General features: G+C 39.4%; 1 protein-coding gene across 2 annotated transcripts in view; it reads left to right on the top strand.

Annotated features, from left to right (window-relative positions):
• The window catches only part of CACNA2D3 (calcium voltage-gated channel auxiliary subunit alpha2delta 3), a 1,103,218-nt gene that overhangs the window by 792,482 nt on the left and 290,536 nt on the right, over positions 1–20,200 (top strand). For both annotated transcript variants that reach the window (XM_072599035.1, XM_072599036.1), the window contains exons 14-16: positions 8,331–8,402; positions 12,626–12,706; positions 16,999–17,073. In XM_072599035.1, the coding sequence (XP_072455136.1) occupies positions 8,331–8,402; positions 12,626–12,706; positions 16,999–17,073 (228 nt within the window). The remainder of the gene's footprint in view (positions 1–8,330; positions 8,403–12,625; positions 12,707–16,998; positions 17,074–20,200) is intronic.

Below are 20,200 nucleotides of genomic sequence, written 5' to 3'. Positions count from 1 at the left end.
GTCAGGTGTGTATCTAATGAGACTTTAGCCAAAGCTAAAGGTCACCACAGGCTAAAAAGCAGACGTGGAATCTCAGAGGGAAAAGCCTTCAGGATAAAATAGACATTCCTTCCCAGAAAAGCTGAGAGGTCAAAATATCTTAATTGAAAAACTAGTGGCCAGTAAGATAATGAAAGTGGCTCTAGGGCAGAAACTGCATTCATAACTTTATTTGAAAGAAAGGAAGTAGGCAGGGACAGAGGAAAGGAAGAAAGAAAATAGGAGAGAACAAGTGTTTGTTAAGGGTCTACTATGTGACAGGCACCATCCCTAAGCCCTGATATATAGTATCTCATTTGATCCTCCCAATAATCCTGTGGTTATTCTATCTAGATCTAGATGTATGTATGTATATGTATATGTATACATACACACGTAATATATATATATATACGCATACATATCTATCTATCTATCTATTGATCTATCTATCTATCTATCTATCTATCTATCTATCTATCTATCTATCTATATCACAAAAAGAGTAAGGCAGGTGAAAATGACTGCCTCCCTAAAGCAGAAGTTCTTAACCTGGAGTCCCTGAACCTTGCATACATAATATCACACATACATAATTTATAAATCAGTAATATACATGCATATATATGCATGTTTCTGAACAATAAGTATATTCCTTTTAACTTCTGTTTAGTAACTGACAATAATTCATCACATCTATTTTTTTTCCCAAAACACCGTTTTGGTCCTTACCTTCCTTCTTATTTATTATTTTTTGTTAGGCTTGTCTAGACTTGAAAGACAGTACATTGAGGTTCTTGGGTGTTTTGGTCTTGTTTTCTGCTTCTGTCTGCAATTCCATTAGGTTTTACTTTAATTATTTGGATACTGTGCCATTCTGTGATGCTGTTAAGCAAATGTTTGTTGCCAATATTTTGTTAGTTGAGGTCTGATATTTGGATGAAATGAGGCACTCCTTGTCATTGACCATTTAACAAAAGGTTACTTAGCCCAAATATAGCAAAGATATATGAAAAGAAGACAAAGTAACATTTAGATTCTTTTATACTCCCCACTCAGATACTTACTAGCTATGTGATTCTGGGCAAATCACTTAACCATGTTTGCCTCAGTTTTCTCATCTGTAAAATGAGCTGGAGAACGAAATGGAAAGCTATTTTCTTATCTTTGCCAAGAAAATCCCAAATGGAGTCATGAAAAGTCAGATACATCTGAAAAATCACTAAATAGCAAACTCCATTTCTATATCTCCTGAAGGAACCAAGTTTGTGCATGACCCATGAGTTCTTCTGACATCCACGATATCTGAAGGTAGGTTTTGATTCCATGTGGGTGGGTTCGTTTATGTTCTTAGGTAACCAGGAAGTCATGTCAACATTGCCAGAGGCCACCAGAAAGCTCTGCAAAGAGAGGCATAGTCTGAGTCTTGGACCACACTTAGGAAAATCAAGGCCTAACCTTTGAAATGACAGAAGAGAAGAATTGCGCATAGGTACTGGTCTTACATAGCATACTATTTCCCCCTGCTTATCTCTTGTAACCATATCTATTTTTTACTGTTGAGTTCTCTGAGATACTATTTGCCACCACAGCCTTTAAAGAAAATATTTACCTGAGGCACAATTTCTGCTCTAAGTCTTTATGTCTCTTGAATACAACATATAGTGGATTTCTTTCTAATCTATTCTGCTGCCATCTAATATTTTTTGTGAGTCTATGTCATGTACATACTCATTTAATTATGCACTGCTATCCTCTTTCATCTTGTTTAAATAGGAATTCTTATTATATTTTGTTTTTACAAAGTTTACATTTCCCTCTATATCTCTCCCCTCTGCCTTCCTTGAGAACCATGCCTTATGCAAAATATTTTTTAAAGAAGAAAAAAAGGCCAAAACTGATGAGTATGTCTGCCAGGCCTAGAGGCCTGTGTGGGCTACCCGAGTCTTCTTACCTCACCTCCGAGGTCTTCGGTTGGCCAAAACCGGATGCTCATATGAGAGAAAGGACGTTCCAGAGTCGAACAAGGGTTGAGCTTTATTTCAGGGTCTCGGTTACAAGTGCAGGGGGGTCTTCCTTAGGAGGAAGAGGGGGAGATTTCCTAAGGAGGCTAGGATCTTAAGGGATTGGAAGTAGAAGTACAAGCAGGTAGAGAGGGGGAGGGGAGAGAGGAAAGAAGAAAAGCGGAGCCTACTGTCCTCTTGGCTCCTCACGTGCTAAGAGAGCTTTCAGGCTTCCTCAATCCTACTTAACCTTCAGCCGCATAGTTTGCATCTGAATACCGTGCTGTTAGGTAACTAGGTGTGCCCAGATCCGGGACAATCTCAAGGGTGGGGAGATCTCTCTCCCATCACGTTTCTCACGGGAAGAGGCGGAATTACTCGAGATACCTCGGTTCACCTAGATTCCCTGCCATTTCCTGGGGGGGGTCTCGTGAGAGCTCTAAGATTTAGAAGCTCCCACCTTTACCCGCCCGAGACTGTCCACACGGAATTGAGCTTCCAATCCCAACATATGTCAACACAAAAATGACATCATATTCAGTGTTCCACATTTGTGCCCTGCCCCTCCCTCACATTTCTCCTGTTCAGGGATGGCTTTGGAAGTCAACACCTCTAGGAACCTTTGATATCCTCCTTTTAATCAGAAGTCCTCTGGATTCTTAATTAAAGGATTTAGGGGTATATTACTTAACCTCCCCATGCTATAGTCTCCTTTTCTATACACACTGAAGGTATTGTAAGAGATCAAAGATTCCTTGCTAGGGCTTTGTGTGCTTTCAGAATATCTATTTCCATATTTCTATTCAATATTAAATTGGATTAATTAGTAATTTTACACATAAAAAAATCATTCATTGGAGAAGAGATCCTTAGGCTTCACCAGCCTGCCAATAGGGTCCATCACGCAAAGATAAAGATGATTCCTACTGTGTTTTTCAGCTCCAAATCTTTGATCTTATGACCTAGTGATCTTGCTAATATCCCAAAGTGGCCCCTTTTGACAGAATTCAGTCAATAGTATCAGCAACCAAAACTATCAACCAATAATTAAGTCAATTTTAGGACAAATCTCAGGACGTTCGCTGGATAATGTTACAGTCTTCTGATAATGAATGCTGTTCTCACCTTTTCAAACCATTTTGCCTGAGTTATAGATGGAAAAGCCCAGTGAATCCCTATGTTTCAACTTGTGTGCCTATGTTGTTAATCCTTCATACATGAAGAAGACCAATGACGTCACAATGTTAAGGTCAAGGTACAGCATATTCAACTGTGGCCAATCAGTCCAATCCATCCGATATTGCCTATTAGTCTCTCCACATAAGAGTATTTGTCTTTTTTATACCAAGATATTAAAACAATTGTCAGAAGGGTCCATAAGCATTCCTATAGTGTGTAGTTAGGACAAAAATTATGGCCATATTGACTTAAAATTGCTGGATTATTTTCTGACTCTCCATTCAGAAAATCAGAACTTGGTGGCTAAGGAAGGATCTTTGATAAAATCTTGCCCTAGGAGGTCCTTTCTCCTGGCTGTCATCCACAGCTTTCCCTATTTACCTACTCTCTGAATCAATGGTGCTATTATTTATTTCATAGTGTACCTTCCTCTACCTTCCTCTTTTCCCCTGTGCTAATCCCTCTCCTCCCGGTTACCCTGGATGTCTTTATGCATACTCTATTGGTATTGATATCTATGCCTACATCTATATATGCTGCTTCCCTTGGTAAACTATTAGTTCCTTGAAGGAGGGGACTGTTTCATGTTTGTGTTTGTATTCCTGACATGGAGAAAGTTTCCCAGCAAAAGATGAAATACTTGATAAGTATTTGTTGATTGTGGAGAGTAGAGGAACATTCTTCTTTGAAGCACAGTTGCACCATGACCTTACTCTGACATCCTAGCATTAATGGGGATTGACTTGCACTTGACTTTGCTTTGAGTGAAGGAGGGTCATGCAGATCACCAGCCTCACTTCTCCTCCAGAGTCATATGAATCCAGTGACCAGATATTCATCAGGATGACTGGAGATAACCCAGGATGAGGCAGTTGGGGTTAAGTGACTTGCCCAAAGTCACACAGCTAGTGAGTGTCTGAGGTAAGATTTGAACTCAGGTCCTCCTGACTCCTGCACTGGTGCTCTATCTGCTGCATCACCTAGATGCTCAATGGAGATTCCCATACAATGGAGTCATGCCAAATTGGCTACCTGTTAGTATGTTTGTTTCTCACATGGAGTTTTTATTTTTTCTATCTCAATCTGATTTCATGGGAATAAGCACCTCCAAGTATGGAAACCTCCTCTACTGACAGAGCTCAGCAATTCATTTGTAATGTTCAGCCTTAGAGAGTTACCTGGGACGCTGAGAATGTAAGTGACTGACCCAAATTCCACCCGCCAGTATCTATCAGAAACAAAACTTGAAACCCAGGCTTCCTGACTCCAAAGCCACTTTTTCAACCCCCATACCAATTTCCTTCTCTATTTGCAGAAGTCAAGACCTCTCTTGTGTGCAGTTTAAATATATTGAAACCCAACTAAATATTGTGTTAATTTTTCTCTGTCACACAGAATAACACTTGCCCTAATTATTAGGTGGTAAAGTTGAGGATTTTTATGCCATTTGGAGACAGCTTATCTTATCTTCTCTGGTTGGGTGGGTACTTAACTGTAGAAGATTTGTGCTAGAAGTCTTCGGAGTCTTCCATCACCACAAAGTCTTTAAAACTTAAGAGTGTTCCTGGGTTCATTATTTTTCTGGGAAATTTTCCCTTTGAATGTCACAGAAGTCAGTAAATGCATATTTGTACTTCCCCACATTTATGATTAACATGCTACATAAATAATTTTATTTATAGCTGTGGTGTACAGGACTGGAATCAAAAGACCCAAGTTCAAGCTGCTATTAAGTATGTGAGACTGAGCAACCACTTCTCCATTTCCTTATCTACAAAATCATTAGACTAAAGTATTCTGGAGATCCATTCCTGATTTAAATCCTGGGACTCTATTTACCCCAGTTTTATATGCTTAAAAGCACATGGACTTGTGACCACTGTACTTACTAACTTTTTTCTCCTGGCCTTATGTTTCTAAATTCATCAGGAACTTCGTGAAGAATCACCCTACTGAGGCAGGTCGTTGAAAATCTGCAGCATAGAGCCATAGAGAGTTGTTTGGGTCTCTGAGATATTAAGTGTTTTGTCTAGGGTCATATAACTAGTATGGATCAGAAGGGAGACTGGAACCCAGGTCTGCCTGATTCTTTGCTTGACTCTCTATTGCATATGCTAGGTCACCCCCCTACTCCTTTTCCCTGCCTCCCTGATCCCATCAATACCTTCTGACTTCTTGAACATCAGTCAAAAAGGAGGTTTGATAGCTGGCAGTTAGCCACCATCTTGACAATAGCTCCAGTTAGGAATTTATGAAACAATAATGGATTTTCATGGTGTATCAAAGCAGACTAGACAGTGGAACATACATATGCATGTAAACACAGACATATACACCATACTGTACTATATACATATTCACATATACAAATAGAGTATAAGTAAATAGACTCTACCCATATACAGTAGAAACCAATATACACATGTGCTCTATTTATTCCCATCGGGGCCCCAGCCTGAGGTCTGTGCATATCAAGGCTTGGTCCATTTGGGATTGAGCCCTGGTACTTAAACGTGAGCCTAGCAGAGATAGCAAATGCATATTCATACTCCCCCACATGCATGATTAACTTGGGAAACTGACAGGAAGCTGTCAATCTGTTGAGCAAGTGTGTGTTTTATAAACCAGATGTTCAGTATTATTCATCATTTCCTTTGATACCAGAGCACCCCGTCATGTGGAATAGGAAATGAAGGATCTGGCTGAATATATTCTCATTATGGGACCAAGCACCAGCCCCACGCCATCCAGATACAGATGCTCCACGTGGACAAGCCTACTAGAGGACAGCCTTCTATTAGGATCCTCACTTGGACTTAACTTTGCTGGAAGTTTGCCCAAGTGGCAACAGTAACCTCCCACCCCCTCTGTTAACGTAAATGCTTATTCACTGTCTGAGTTTTTCTTGGAAAACTTGTACACGAATCATAAGAGTAGCTTCCACCCAAGCAGCCTCTGTAGTATATGGTGGGCTATGAATGGACCTTCTCCTCACCCCCATGCCCTGAATTCCCCAAGCCCTTAAAGTGATGAAAACTGCCAAGTTTGAGGAGGCAATGGCAAGCTATTTTGTGTATACTTCAATATGCCCATGTTTTCTCCCCAACTAGAACATAAGCTCCTTGAGGGCAAGGGCTATCTTGTTTGTCTTTGGCTCCCTAGGACCAAGCACAGTGCCTGGCACACTGTAGATACATAATATATGAATAGCCTAGGAGCAAATATATGTTTCTTGTTCACTATTAGGCATGGGAGTAAAATAATGTACAGTCTTATCTAGGTAACTCAGTGGAAAGATCCCTAGATCTCCAGTGAAAAGATTTGGGTTCAAATCCCATCTCAGCCACTTACAAGCTACCATATGACACAGGGCAAGTGTTATACCATGCCTGGACCTCAGTCTCCTTGAAGAAAATAGACAAAGTAGCCTTTAAAAGTCCACTAAGCTCCAGAGCAAGGTCAGGTCTTACGATGTCAAAGAAATTACAGGCCCCTTTTAAGATCATATTTCCCTGCTTACAACTGTGAGCATCCCCAGGCTTCAAGTTTGAGACAGGAGCCATGCTATCTAGAGATGAAAAATAACCAGAATGTCTTGAGATCCTGGAGTTTGAGTTGAAAGGGATGTTAGCAGTCATTAACTCCATCCTCCTTCATTCAATAGAAGGAAAACTTCAGAGAAATGAGTCACCCAGCTAACAGGGGGCAAAACCAGGACTTGAACCCAGGCCTCTGACTTCAAATCCACCATGCTTCATGGCATGCAAATAGCAAACACGTTTCTGAATTCCTAGCCCCCTTTCCTCCCCAGCATTCTTGTCCCCATGAACCATGATTGACTTGGAAAGCTGAGCAAGGAGACAAATTCCCACAGTCTCATCCCACACACAGCCAAGACCTCCGCTGGTGAGCTAAAGTTGAGATCACCATGTTGTGGATTGGGCCAAATGGGACTTAGGACCTTTATTTACTTAGGACTGGATTAGGAGCTGGTCGTTTTCATATCAGTTTACCATAAGGAGGGGAAAGATGTTTGTGTGTGTGTGTGTGTGTGTGTGTGTGTGTGTGTGTGTGTGTGTTTGTGTGTGTGTTTGTGTGTGTGTGTTTGTGTATGTGTGTGTGTTTGTGTGTGTGTATGTGTGTGTGTGTTTGTGTGTGTGTATGTGTGTGTGTGTTTGTGTGTGTGTATGTGTGTGTGTGTTTGTGTGTGTGTGTTTAATACTGTATTGCTAAAGTACTGAAATGCCTTATGATTGAAGTGAAAGCCATATTCATACTAAGATACATCTCAGTTCTCCTATTTACGACATAATGCCTACATTCATTTGCTGATTTTGTCATGTTTTTGTCAGTAGAAAAATACATTTGAATAACTCCAACTATGCTTAGTAACAAATGCCTGCTGCATCCATGATAGGCCATGGAGTCTAGTGGAAAGAACAGAAGGCCTTGGAGCTAGAAGACCTACGTACAAGTCCAGCCTCAAACATCTATTAGCTTTGTGACCCTGGGCAGATCTCTTAACCTCTCTGTGCCTCAGTTTCTTCAAGTATAAAAATGAAGAGAGTAACAGTAACCTGTCTCACAGGGTTGTGGCGAGGATTAAATGAGATAACATGTATAAAGTGCTTTGCCAATCTTAACAGCCATATAAATATTATTAGTATTATTCTATCACTGTTAGCTGTTGGGATTCTGAGTCGTTCAAACTGTTGTGCTGCTCTTCTAGCAACCCAGAACTCAAATTGCGTGGAGCCATTTGTCTGAGGGTTGATCCTTCCTGGCTACTGGTACTGTCTTCTTCCAAAGATTCTGTCTGTCTGTCCAGTTACCCTTTGGCCTCTAGTTTGCCCTCTGGAATCTTTGTAGACACATGATATTTGGGTTCTAGGTCTTCTAGTTTCACTCCTGGTTGATCTGGAGCACAGCCCTGGTGGAGCCAGCCTGTCCTTGAAGATACTGGAAGAATGTGACTGATTTCTGGCCAGTCAAGGGAACTAGCCCTACGTTGTGTAAAGAAGATGCCAGGAATGCTTGGCCTATGGCCTGGATCTTTCCTTCATTTCCTAAAACACCTTTCCTAGAAATTCAGGTAGACTGCCAGTAACCTATTTTTCCTTCCTCTTCTAGCTTGCTGATGATCAGGGACTGGTGTTGATGACGACAGTGGCCATGCCTGTTTTCAGCAAGCAAAATGAAACTGTAAGTGTTGCTTTTTCCTTGTGGCATTGTAATGAGTCAATTCCAAGGTTCTTGTCAGCCTTGTTACATCTCAGGTTTGGGTGCTTATAATGATTTTTTCTTCTCCTGCAGGCTACATCTGTAGTCAGGACAACTAGAAACAGACAAATTTCAGAGGTATCCAAACATAGATTATTTCATTGCATTCCAAACCCAAAAATGTCCATTAAAGCATCCAGTCCTTAGGGAACACAGAGCCATGGAGGTCCTTCTGACTGTGCCAGTTCTCAGCAGGACTATTGCAGTTGTCTCTTTATTTATCTCCCTGCCTCAGTGTCTTTCCCCTCCGATATTGTCTCCATACATTTGCTAAAGTGATATTCATCATAGTGAAGATCTTAACATCTCACTCCTCTTCTCAAGAAGCCTCAGTAGCTCCCCACTTCCCTTCGGATCAAATCCAACTTCCCATGGACATTAAAGGCCTGCAGACGTGGCTACAGACTATTCCTGCAGGTTGATTGCCCATTCCTCACCCTCACTCTCTTGGTGCTTCAGCTGAAGTGGCCTATGAGGTTTTACATACACAATATGCCAAGCTCAGTGGCAGTATCTTTGGCCAAATTAGTTGTCCTCCAAGTTTAGGATACTCCTCTTCCTCTGGCCCCACCTGGACATCTCTTGGTCGCTTCTCAGAGCTCAGCTCATGGCATCCATCCTTCAGGAAGCTCTCCTTTCTTCTTAGTACTTGCCTCTTCTCACCTCATTCGATCATCCTCTATTTCATTTGTATCTGTCCTGCATTTACTAATCTCTGATCATGTTTTCACACCTCATGTAGTAGAATGTAAGGTCCTTGAGGGTGTAGGCTGTCTAATCTTTGGATTTGTTACTTCCGTGCCTAGGATGATGTCAAGAACCTAATAGACATTCAAATGAAATGCTGAAATTTTGTAGTTACTTTCCTGAAGGTAAAGGAGGGGGGTGGAGAAGGCAGAGATGTTGAGGGATAAGGTAATAGGAGCCACAAGTCCTGGATTCAGCTGCTGCCTTCAATACATTTAATATATTCAGTGGAACCTTGAACAAGTCACTTAACTTTTGAGTGCCCCAGTCGTTTGAAACAATAAGTTCCAGAGAAGTCCCTGAAGTGTGGCAAAAAGAGCATTCTCTACACTGATGAACTCACAGATTCAGTCCAAAGCTTCCTTAAAGAAATAGACAATAAGCAATTTACTCTTCACAGATCATGTTGCTCCATCCCGTGAGAGTTTTTCTGCCTTTTCTTTTTTTCTTTTTTTTCTTTTTTTTATTTTTTCTTTTTATTTTTTTTATTTTTTTTTATTTTGTAATGTTTAACAATCACTGCCATACAATTGTGATTTTATCCCCCCCACCTACCCCCCACTCCCCCCCTCCCTCCCCACAACTGCATACAATTCTGTATAGATTCTACATATACTTTCCTATTGAGTATATTTTCACTATAGTCATGCTATGTAGTCAGACTAAGATAAATGAAAGAAATCGTATAACAAATCAGAACATGATACACAAACACATACACATACACAAACATGATCTGCTACAATATGTGAGTGACTTCCATATTTCTCTCTCTGAGTGTGGCAGGCATTTTGCCTTGAGATCCTCCATTGGGATTTTTTTTTTTTTTGGTAAGAAGTTCTTGTGTTGTTACAAAAATCTAAGTCTACCAGAAAAAACTCTCACACACTGTGGTTGTTGCTGTGCATAAAGTTCTCCTGGTTCTGCTCCTTTCACTCATTTTCTGCCTTTTCTTACTGAAGTCTTATAGGCTTCCTTTCCCAGAACCTTCCAGGAGGAAGCATGGTACCTTGGGAAGAGGATTGGGTTTGAGCTCTGAGAATCTGGGATCAAATCCCACTTTATCTCTATGACCTCAGTTTCCCTATCTGTAAAATGAAGGATTTGGCCTAAATGGGTTCCAAGATCCCTTCCAGATTGTAAGTTCTGATTCTGGAACTGGAATCATGGGCAAATTCCTCTGTAGGGCTCCATCTTTCTCTGCCTCTTTTCTTTCTCTCTCCTGGGCACAAGATTGCAGTAAGGGGTGAGAAAAGATGGACCTGACATTTTGAAGTGGCTTTTTAAAATCTTGTGAATGTGCTTCATGGGGAAAAGCAGGTTAGTTTTCACTTACTCCTGGCCTGTACAATCTGCAGCCCATAAGTGGCCCTTGGATTTCAGGCAGCTGGTGGAAAATGTAGAGGATGTTTTCTTCTACATTTTTCATGGGCTGACCAAAATTCTTTGCAGACTTCAGGTTGTGCAGGGCTGATCTACTCAGTTGGTATACCAAAAATACCTAGTTATGAACACAGTGTCTCCCCCACTAGAGTTTCAGTTCCTTGTAGATTTTTCCTTGTATTCCCCAGCACTTAACATGGAGACTTGACCTGTGATTTTGTTGGTATAGAGAATGCCCCATTGAGGGAAATACGTCTCCTAATGAAAGTTGGCACCTTTTCTGTAATTTGTCCTCTTAGAGATTTGCCTAGATCACGGAGACGTTGTGTCAGAGTGCTATAACCAGTGTGGGTCAAAGAATCCAGGGTCTTCCTGTTTTTGACTCTGGCTATCTATCCACAGTGCTATCATAGTTCCTGACTCAAAGTAAATTCCTAATAAATAGTTGATTTTTGGTTCAGTAATTGTTGCTTTGGAATCTTCTCCCCTCCAGCCTCAACCTAACTTCTCACTTTCTTTTTTTTTTAATCTTATTGACATTTTTTCTAATTACACAGAAAAACAATTAACATTTGCTTTCTAAAATTTTGCCCTCCAAATTTTCCCACTTTTTCCTTCCCCTCTGCCACATTGAGAAGGCAAGCTATTTGGTATAGATTATACATGTGCAGTCATGCAAAACATATTTCCATATTAGTCATGATGTGAAAGAAAACAGACAAAAAATTTAAAAAGTAGAAAAGAAGTCTGCTTCAATCTACATTTGGTCCTCATCAGTTCTCTCACTAGAAATAGAATGGTTAGCATTTTACTTCATGGGTGCTTTGGAATTGTCTTAGTTCATTGTTTTGATCAAAGTAGCTAAGTCATTCAGAATTGATCATCATGTAATCCTGCTGTTACTCTGTACAAGGATTCTTGGTTCTGCTCACTTCGCTATGCATCAGTTTATGGAAATCTTTCCAGGTTGTTCTGAAACCAACCCATTGTCATTTCTTATAGTCCAATAGTATTCCATCCCAATCACATACCACAACTTATTCAGTCAATCCCCAATGGATGGCCATTCCTTTACTTTTCAATTCTTTGCCACCAGCAAAAGAGCTACTATAAAAATATTTTGTTCATATAGGTCCTTTTCCTTTTTCTTTGATCTCTTTGAAATACAGACCTAGTAGTAGTATTTCTAGGTCAAAGGGTAAGTAAGCACAGTTTGATAGCCCTTTGGGCATAGTTCCAAATTGTTCTCCAGAATGGTTGGATCCGTTTACAATTCCACCAGTCATGCACCACTGCCCTTATGTTGCTTTATCCCCTCCAACGTTTGTTATTTATATTTTCTGTCATATTTGCCAATAACATTCATGTGCTTTGGCATCTGTCATAAGTACATGAAACATTAGTATTAGGTGGTACCTTAGAATTATTTTAATTTGAATTTCTCTAATCAATAGTGATTTAGAGCATTTTTTTTTCATATAGCTATAGATAAGTTTGATTTTTTTCTGAAAACTGCCTGTTCATATGCTTTACCATTTATCAATTAGGGAATGACTTATATTCTTATAAATTTTACTCAGTTTTCTATATATTTGAGAAATGAAGCCTTTACCAGAGACACATTGCATTTTTTCACAGTTATGATTAATAGCTCTATATTACCCTCCATTCTATTTTCCTTTTGCTTACCCTTCTCTCAATCTTTCACTCTGTCCCTTCTCAAAAATCTTTTGCTTCTTACCACTGCCTTACCCAATCCATGCTCTCTTCAACTTGCCCCCCATCCTCTTACTGACTTGTAATTTTCAGAACAAAGAAATTGTATGTATTTTCTAGATGAACTGAAACTATTCCTTCCTCCAGGTTTGTAGCAGGTTTCCCTCCCATCTAGTAGGGGAACCTGGATCATTTTAATTCTCTATTAGGTACAAGACATAATTCCTAGATACATTTTTTTAATAGAATGTGATATCTTGGCTCTAATGGTTTTTCAAAATCACTGTCATTGTTAACAGAGATCTAAAGGGATTCTTCTTGGAGTGGTTGGCACTGATGTCCCAGTGAAAGAGCTACTAAAGACCATTCCTAAATATAAGGTAACATGTAGAGGGGTAAGGGGCTGGCAATGAATGTGGATTTTGTTTTATTCACACTTGTGAATTTTTTTCTTTAGAAGGAGATTCAATGATGGGAAATTCATTCTACTTTTGGAAAGAGACAGTTTGTCTGTAATCTATAACCATGAATTATGGGATTTCACTGTGGGAAGAGATAAGGATGGTTATTTGGTCCATCAACTTGGCTCTCCAACCTGGGTTTGAAGATGTTTAATGATGGGAAAGCCTTCATACACTAAGGCAACCTCTTCATAGGATCTCATATTTCAAGGCAGAAGAGGTCTCAGAGAGAAACCATCTAGTCCAATCCCTCATCCTACACCTGAGGAAACTGAAGCTTAGAGAAATGTATTGACCAGTTTGGGATTAGACAGGAAGTAGGAGATGGGATTGAAATTTCAATCTAGTTCACTCTTTTGACTTCAATGTACTATGCATCCATGGATAATTCTAATCATTGGGAAATTTTAAATATATATATATATGTACACACATATATGTGTGTGTATGTACATATATATATGTATATGTATATATATATATTCCATTTTCATATTTATCCCTGACATTGAGTCTTAAAAAGTTGCTGGTTACCTAGGTCAGAGACAGAATTTGAACCTGGGACTCACTGACTCCCAGGCTTCTTTAACAAGCTGCTTCTCAGTAGGTGGCATGATTTATCATCCTGAAACATCTTCCCCAGCATTTCTTGATTTTTAGGAGTCAAGAAAAGAGGAAAAGATTATGAGTCCAAGATGTTTTCAATCATCCTTGAGAATATTGCTCTTTGAGAGAGAAGCTCAGGGTGGCCTGGGCAGCCTCTCATGCCAACTCTCACCATCTTTGGTTCTTAGCCCTGCTCGTCAGGCCTCCCTCACCAGAATCAAGGAACAATTCTTTTCAGCCAGAGCTTTCTTGAGGTCTTTGTTCAGCTAAATGAGCTTGGTCTTGATCAGGGAAGGAGGCCGTTGATGAGGAGGGAATGGATATTTCATGTGCTTAGGACAGATGCCAAAGTGCATCCTTCCTGGCCTTCAGAACCCACTTCCAAGTTTGAAGAAGTTGTGTTAAATTAAACCAACTGAGGGCTCATGTGATTTGGTAATTATCACCAAGGCTCAGGAGTCCATGTTATATGGGGCAAGAGAGCAGCTGACACTGAAAGAGAAGTATGATTGTCTTCTAAATGATGGACATTTAAAGTGAAAATTTAGAGATTTAGAACAGGAGGTGACCTTAGGGTTACCTAGCTTGAATGCCATTTTATGGATGAAGAAACTGAGGGCAGAAGAAGCCAAGTGATTTGTCCCAAGTCATATAGATAGTAAGCAGGAAAGCCAGGATTTGAACCAGGACTTCTAAATACAAATGTTCTTTTCTGCAGGAATCTTTTCCCAGTCCTGTCCCCTCCCTCAGTTGCTAGAATCTTCCCTTTTAAAGTTATCTTATTTCTACTCTTCTCTGTATCTTGCAAATACAAATTTAACTGTATGCTGTATCCTTCATTAAAGTGTAAGTCCCCTGAAGGCAGGGATGTTTTTTACTTTTGTTCATGTCTCTCATGCTTGGTATAATTCCTGGTAAGTAGTGAGTGCTAATAATTGCTTCTTGACTGACTGGTTACTATGATAACACTCATACTCACAGATGCACTTTGACAGATGACTTGGAAATTGAGAAAGGATCAAATAAGTTAGAGGCAATTTCATATAGGGAATAGAGGGAAAGCCTTGGAATGGGGAAGACCTGGATTCAAATCCTGCCTCTGGCCCATGTCCATTGGGAGACCTAGGGTGAATCATAGCTTGCGAATGCTCCATCTCAAAGAATATAAATGATGGTTAACACTACAATCCGTAACGAGGAAGGTAGTTTCATACAGGTCTGAACCTAAACCAACACAAGGCAACAAAGATGAATACATTTTTTAGTTACATGAAGAAAAAAATAGGATTCACTATTGAGCCCCACTATCTGTACATGTCTTAAGTAAGCCAAAATTCTCCCATTCAATGAATTCAGCTTTGTTACCCTTTTGTTGTTTTGTTTAGGTACAGACCTGTGTGAAACTTCCTTCCTCAGCATACATCACTGTTTTGTCTATATCTATTCTTACAGAATTTCCTGGTGCACTCAGAGTTGTGATTCACCCGAGCCCTCCCAAGGAGCATGGGTCATTAGTCGGGGGAGGAAGCAGAGATAAAAACCTCTGAGCACTGATGGGAAGCTGATGCTAGGGAGAGTGACTCATGCATGGGGAGCTGGGTGCAGGGGGTGGGATGGGAAATGGACTCTTTGATCCTGCCATAGACTCTTCTAGCTGCGTGACTATGAGCAAGTGCCTTGATTTCTCAGTCTTAGTTTCGTCATCTGTAAAATGGACTTAAAATGGTGGATAATAACAACATGTCTCTCAGAGTACTTTACAACCTTGAAAAGATACACGTGCTTAGTGATTATTACGGTTATCATTACAATTATCCTTTCCTTGAAAAGATGGTGCCTTACTATGCCTTGGTCAGAGTGTTCAGGTAATGGGAGCATGAGCTAATTCAGACTCACAGTGTCAGCTTTGCAGGTTACCAACAAAATGGGATACTGTCAGATTTCCCCTTTCCTGACAGACATGAGGGAGATAAGAAAGCCTGTCCTGTGAGAGACAAACTAGTTTTCAAAATGCCACTCGCCTTTTTAATGGAGGGTGTAGATTTCCCATCCGATGTCACTTAGTGCTAATGGAAAAAGCCAAACTTTCAGAGTCATTTCTGAAATGTCACTGTGCTATCCCAGAAAGGAATCATGCACAGCAAATAATGCAAAGCCACTGGCTTTTCCTGACATATTTTCTGGAAAGAAAATATAAACTTGTCTACATTCATCTCAAAGAGAAAATGATCTGTTCTTTATCTAAAATAACATTGAAATGAACCTTGACTCTGCGAGTTGAGTAGACTTTATTAAGAGTTGCTGGTCACATTAAATCTAAGTTAAATGATAATGACAAACGGAGCCGTGATCTTAGTGACTCAGGAAGTCCCTTTAATGGTACATATTGTATATCCTATATACTCTCGATACTGTCATTCCCTTCCCGCTCATGCACATTCCCAAGATGAGATGCTTGGAAAACTATGAATTGAACAGGTCCATTTCTCCAAGAAAGCTTTCCAATAGCTCAGGTTTAAACTAACAAACAGACTGGGTGATTCATGCTTCAAAAGTTCTGTAGGTTGGATCCTCACAGTTCCATGCTTGGTTATATGATCTGCAAAGCCCTTTTCTTTCTCCTCCCTGTTTAAAAGAAAATAACATTTACCACCAGGAGAATTCATTGCTATGAAATAACTCAATGGAAAAAGAGAATGTTTCCCTAGCCCCCCTTCCAACTTCTTTTCATTGCTCTGGCAAAAGTGGGTTGCATTTTTCTTTTTCTTTTTTTTAAACATATCAGTAGGGGTTCTATACTTGAGGCAGTTTTAATACACGAATTATTTGTAGGTAAATTTATTGTAGCCTATGGGTGCAGTCAACTGTGTAATAGAAATATTGTCCCAAAGCTGGGATTATTATTTAAATAAGTTCAGTGTTAAATTTGATTACCATACTTTTTAGAGTGAATAAAATATTTCATTGCTCTCAAACTATTTCCCATCTTACCATTGAGTCAGAAACCATAAATTAAATTGGCCCCTGCATTGACAATTACCCCTCAGGTTTAGTGTAGGTGGAAGTGCATGGTGAACTATTTAGGGGAGACACAATGGAGTGAAGGCATCCTCTCAGTGTAGGCTGGCAGCTTTAAGGTTGGAGAGCTAATGTTTATTTAGTCTCAGAGACATCTCAAAAATGGCATCCTCCTATGGCACACATAGGAAAGGGTCCCTAAAGAGTGTAGTATGATCCAGACACTTCCAGTATCCCAGTCATCCTGGGGACCTAAGTGCAAGTAAATGCCCACAAGCCTTTGAAGTATTAAGGAAAATAAAATATTATGAATTATTTTCTTGGAAGAAGTGTCTGAAAAGCATACAGGTACCATTTTTAAATGGTGCTATTTACCAAGCTCATCCCAGTGGCAAGCTTTCATTCCCACCAAATGTCAAGGATCAGTGCTTTGTGTTCATTTTAATGAAATGCTGGGCTGATAAGAGTTATGAATGCCAGATTTAAGCTCTTAGTCACAGAATGTCAGGCTGCTTTGGGGTTTCACAGAAGATTGAGCTAATTATGACTTTTCTTTTCTTTTTTTAATTTCTTCTTTTCTATGACAGTTGGGGATTCATGGTTATGCTTTTGCAATCACCAACAATGGCTACATCCTGACACATCCTGAACTCAGGCCTTTGGTAAGACAAATGTATTTACGCATTTATTCAACCTGGAAATTCAATTGGATTTTCTTCATTTCTATAAGAATTTAAAGGCTGCAAGAAAGCTCCCTTGAAAAGAGGCATGTGAGCAGTCATATGATTGGTTGTTCACGGTTATCCCCCTCTCTCCATTTTAAAGGCTGTTTATCATGTTCCAGTAATAGATATGAAGGTTTTACTGGATATTTAATAGACTTAATATCAATGTTTGTGATCTAATAAAGAAACTTACATAGGGATAAATCCATTAAAACAAACATCTTCATGCAAGAAACAGACAGCCATATACTGGGCAGTGTCAAATTTGGATCAAGTAGTGTTTAACAATTAAAAACTCCGTTCATAAAATCATGTGAATGCCTCATACCTCAGAGCTCATCATAATGGGGTTTGCATTTATAATAATCAAAATGGCTTTAATCAATCAATTAAACAGTCACAGAACATTCCTTAAATGATTATTCTGGGTTAAGCTGGGTTATATTTTGCCTTTCCTAATGATCTGCTCTATTACTCCTCAGTAATTTTGTATCTGACAGTTAAAAGTGGCATTTACTTAAAAATGTTTTGAAACAAGAAAGCTGTTTTGAAAAAAATAAGGTCATTCTTCTGTGTTTTTTTTAAATCACCTTAATTTCCAAATAGATTTCTCCCTCTTCTATTATCCAGAAAATCCTCCTTTGTAACAAAGAATAAGAACAAGAAAAAAAGTAACCAATAATCAATTCCATAAAACTAATGTATCAACTGAGTTTGATGGTATACAATGTTCCAAACCCATAGTGCCCCACCTCTCCATTGAAGTGAGGATGATGAATAGGACTTTTTTTTTTTAATAAAAAAACAAAGGAAAGAAAAATGAGAGCCAAAATTGTTTTTAGCAGCAAGAAATATTCTCTTTTCCTATTTGGCACTTGTGAATATCAGAAATATGGAGGCAGCATTCATTATGCAAATGTTTATTGACACAACACTCCGGTGTGAGGGTGCTGGCTCCAGCCTGGATTGCCTCATTGTTTAGACATGCTCCCACTAGATAGAGTTCTATCACCCTTCAGTCTTGGTGGGAGAGTCCTGGTATGAATGAATTCATCTCAGGATACATGTGGCCGCCATATGGGTGTTTCAAGCTGGCACTTACCATAATATCCCGTTTCACCAATATTTTTGCAGAAAAGACCAGAATTAATTGGATAGCTAATCCCATATGTAACTCCATTAGAATTATTGAAAAGTCTTGGTTTAAAGAAGGCCCTGACAGTGATGCTTAGCACACTACCCTTTCAGGGGCAGGCCAGTTTGGCTCAGTTGGACAGGGATGGTAGGAATTACTCATTTCATTTAGCTGGGTGTTTGATTGCTTATTTATTCAAAATGGGGATTGGAAAGATTGAATGAGACAATCAACAGTTCTGACCAGGAACTTATTTCCAAGGAACAAAATCATTTCTTACCTACAGGTCTTTATATGTGGCAGAGACTAAATAACCTGGTGGAATAAATGAATGAATGAATGAATTCTAGAAAATCAAAATAAAAAATTTTCTGAGCTTGGAGGGCCATATAGTCCAACTCCTGCATGAATATCTGATCTGCACTACAACATATCTTAAAAGTGACCATAATATATTTGCTTAAAGACCTCTCAAAGAGGGGGACTGAGAACCTTCCAAGTTGCCCCCTCCTACCCTTGGAAAACTGTAACTATAAGGAAAATTTTTCCAATACCAAGTCTAAATTTGCTTCTTTGTAACTTTCACTCTGCACTAGAAGTAAAACTATTTTTAAACAAGGAATCCTGTGCCACCATTTTCCAATGTCTACATAATTGGTTGCTTTTTCATCTTTGCAGAGAGTAGAGAATACTCAGCTCTAATATTTATATATGTCTCTGCCACATGACTTAGTTCTTTCCCCTAAGATATGTGCATCTGAACAAGTTTTCTGGGATCAATTTAATTTAATTTGGTAATTTCTTTTTTTATGACAAATTTGTTATTTATTTTTCGTTTTCAACAGACACCTCCACACACTTACAAACCTTTTGACTATAGGAAATTGCCACCAAGAGTAGGGATGTTGCAGGGATACAATATCTCCCCAACTTCATGTCAATTCCAGGCAGGGGTAGGTTTGCATTCAGTCAGGCTTAAAGTCTGCCAGGTTTCAGTGGGAAAATTGAGTCAGGAGAATTCTACCTCAGCCCAGGCTGAACAACCGCTCTCCCACCCTTCCCATGAGATCATACTTTGCAGTTCATACCAGCATCTCACAGGCTTACTGGCATCATGGATTGGAGACTCATACCGCCTTTGTTGCTATCTATACCTGGAGTTAGACTCAGAAGAACAGTCAGTTAATAGTCCCATAGCATCTAAAAATGGAAAGTTCCAATAACCAGGTTTCAAATATGACTATAATTTCACTTTGGCTAAGGAACATCTTTTGAGGTAAGTCTTAAGTGGCTTACACGCCTTTCTATACATGTTCTAGTTCCTGATTAAATAGCCATCATAAAATCAAATTTACCATTTAAACCTTAACTTTGCCATCAATGCTGAATTTTATCTAAGGTTACCTTCCTCTAGGAAATTTAGACTAAAATATTTTCCCCCAAACTAAAGATGTCATTGATTTATTCTCAGCAATTAATTCACTCAACTGTTTTAATATTAATTGCTTTTACCTCACTTTGTAACATGTCCAATTTTTCTCCCCATCACTCCGCTCCCCTCACTTCCTAATACCTTGCATTCTGATTACTCCTTCCTTCAATGTACCCTCCCTTCTATCACATCCCACCCTTTCTTTATCCCCATCTTCTCTCTTTTCTTGTAGGGCAAGATAAATTTCTAAACCCCATTCCCTAAGTTTCTTCTTTCCCTATTATATGCTATAAAAATTCCCAACATTCATTGCTAATACTTTGAATTTCAACTTCTCTCCCTCCTCCCTCCCTCTCCAACTCCACTGAGAAGGCAAGCAATTCAATACAGACTAAATATGTGTCATTTTGCAAAAGACTTCCATAATAATCATGTTGTATAATAGTAACTATATTGCCCTCTGTCCTACTCTATCCCCCCCTTATTTTTCCCCCTGA

Source organism: Notamacropus eugenii, chromosome 3 (genome assembly GCF_028372415.1).
Source record: "Notamacropus eugenii isolate mMacEug1 chromosome 3, mMacEug1.pri_v2, whole genome shotgun sequence".
Classification (NCBI taxonomy): domain Eukaryota; kingdom Metazoa; phylum Chordata; class Mammalia; order Diprotodontia; family Macropodidae; genus Notamacropus; species Notamacropus eugenii.
The sequence above is the reverse complement of the archived record's forward strand: the minus strand, read 5'-3'. Positions and strand labels throughout refer to the sequence as shown.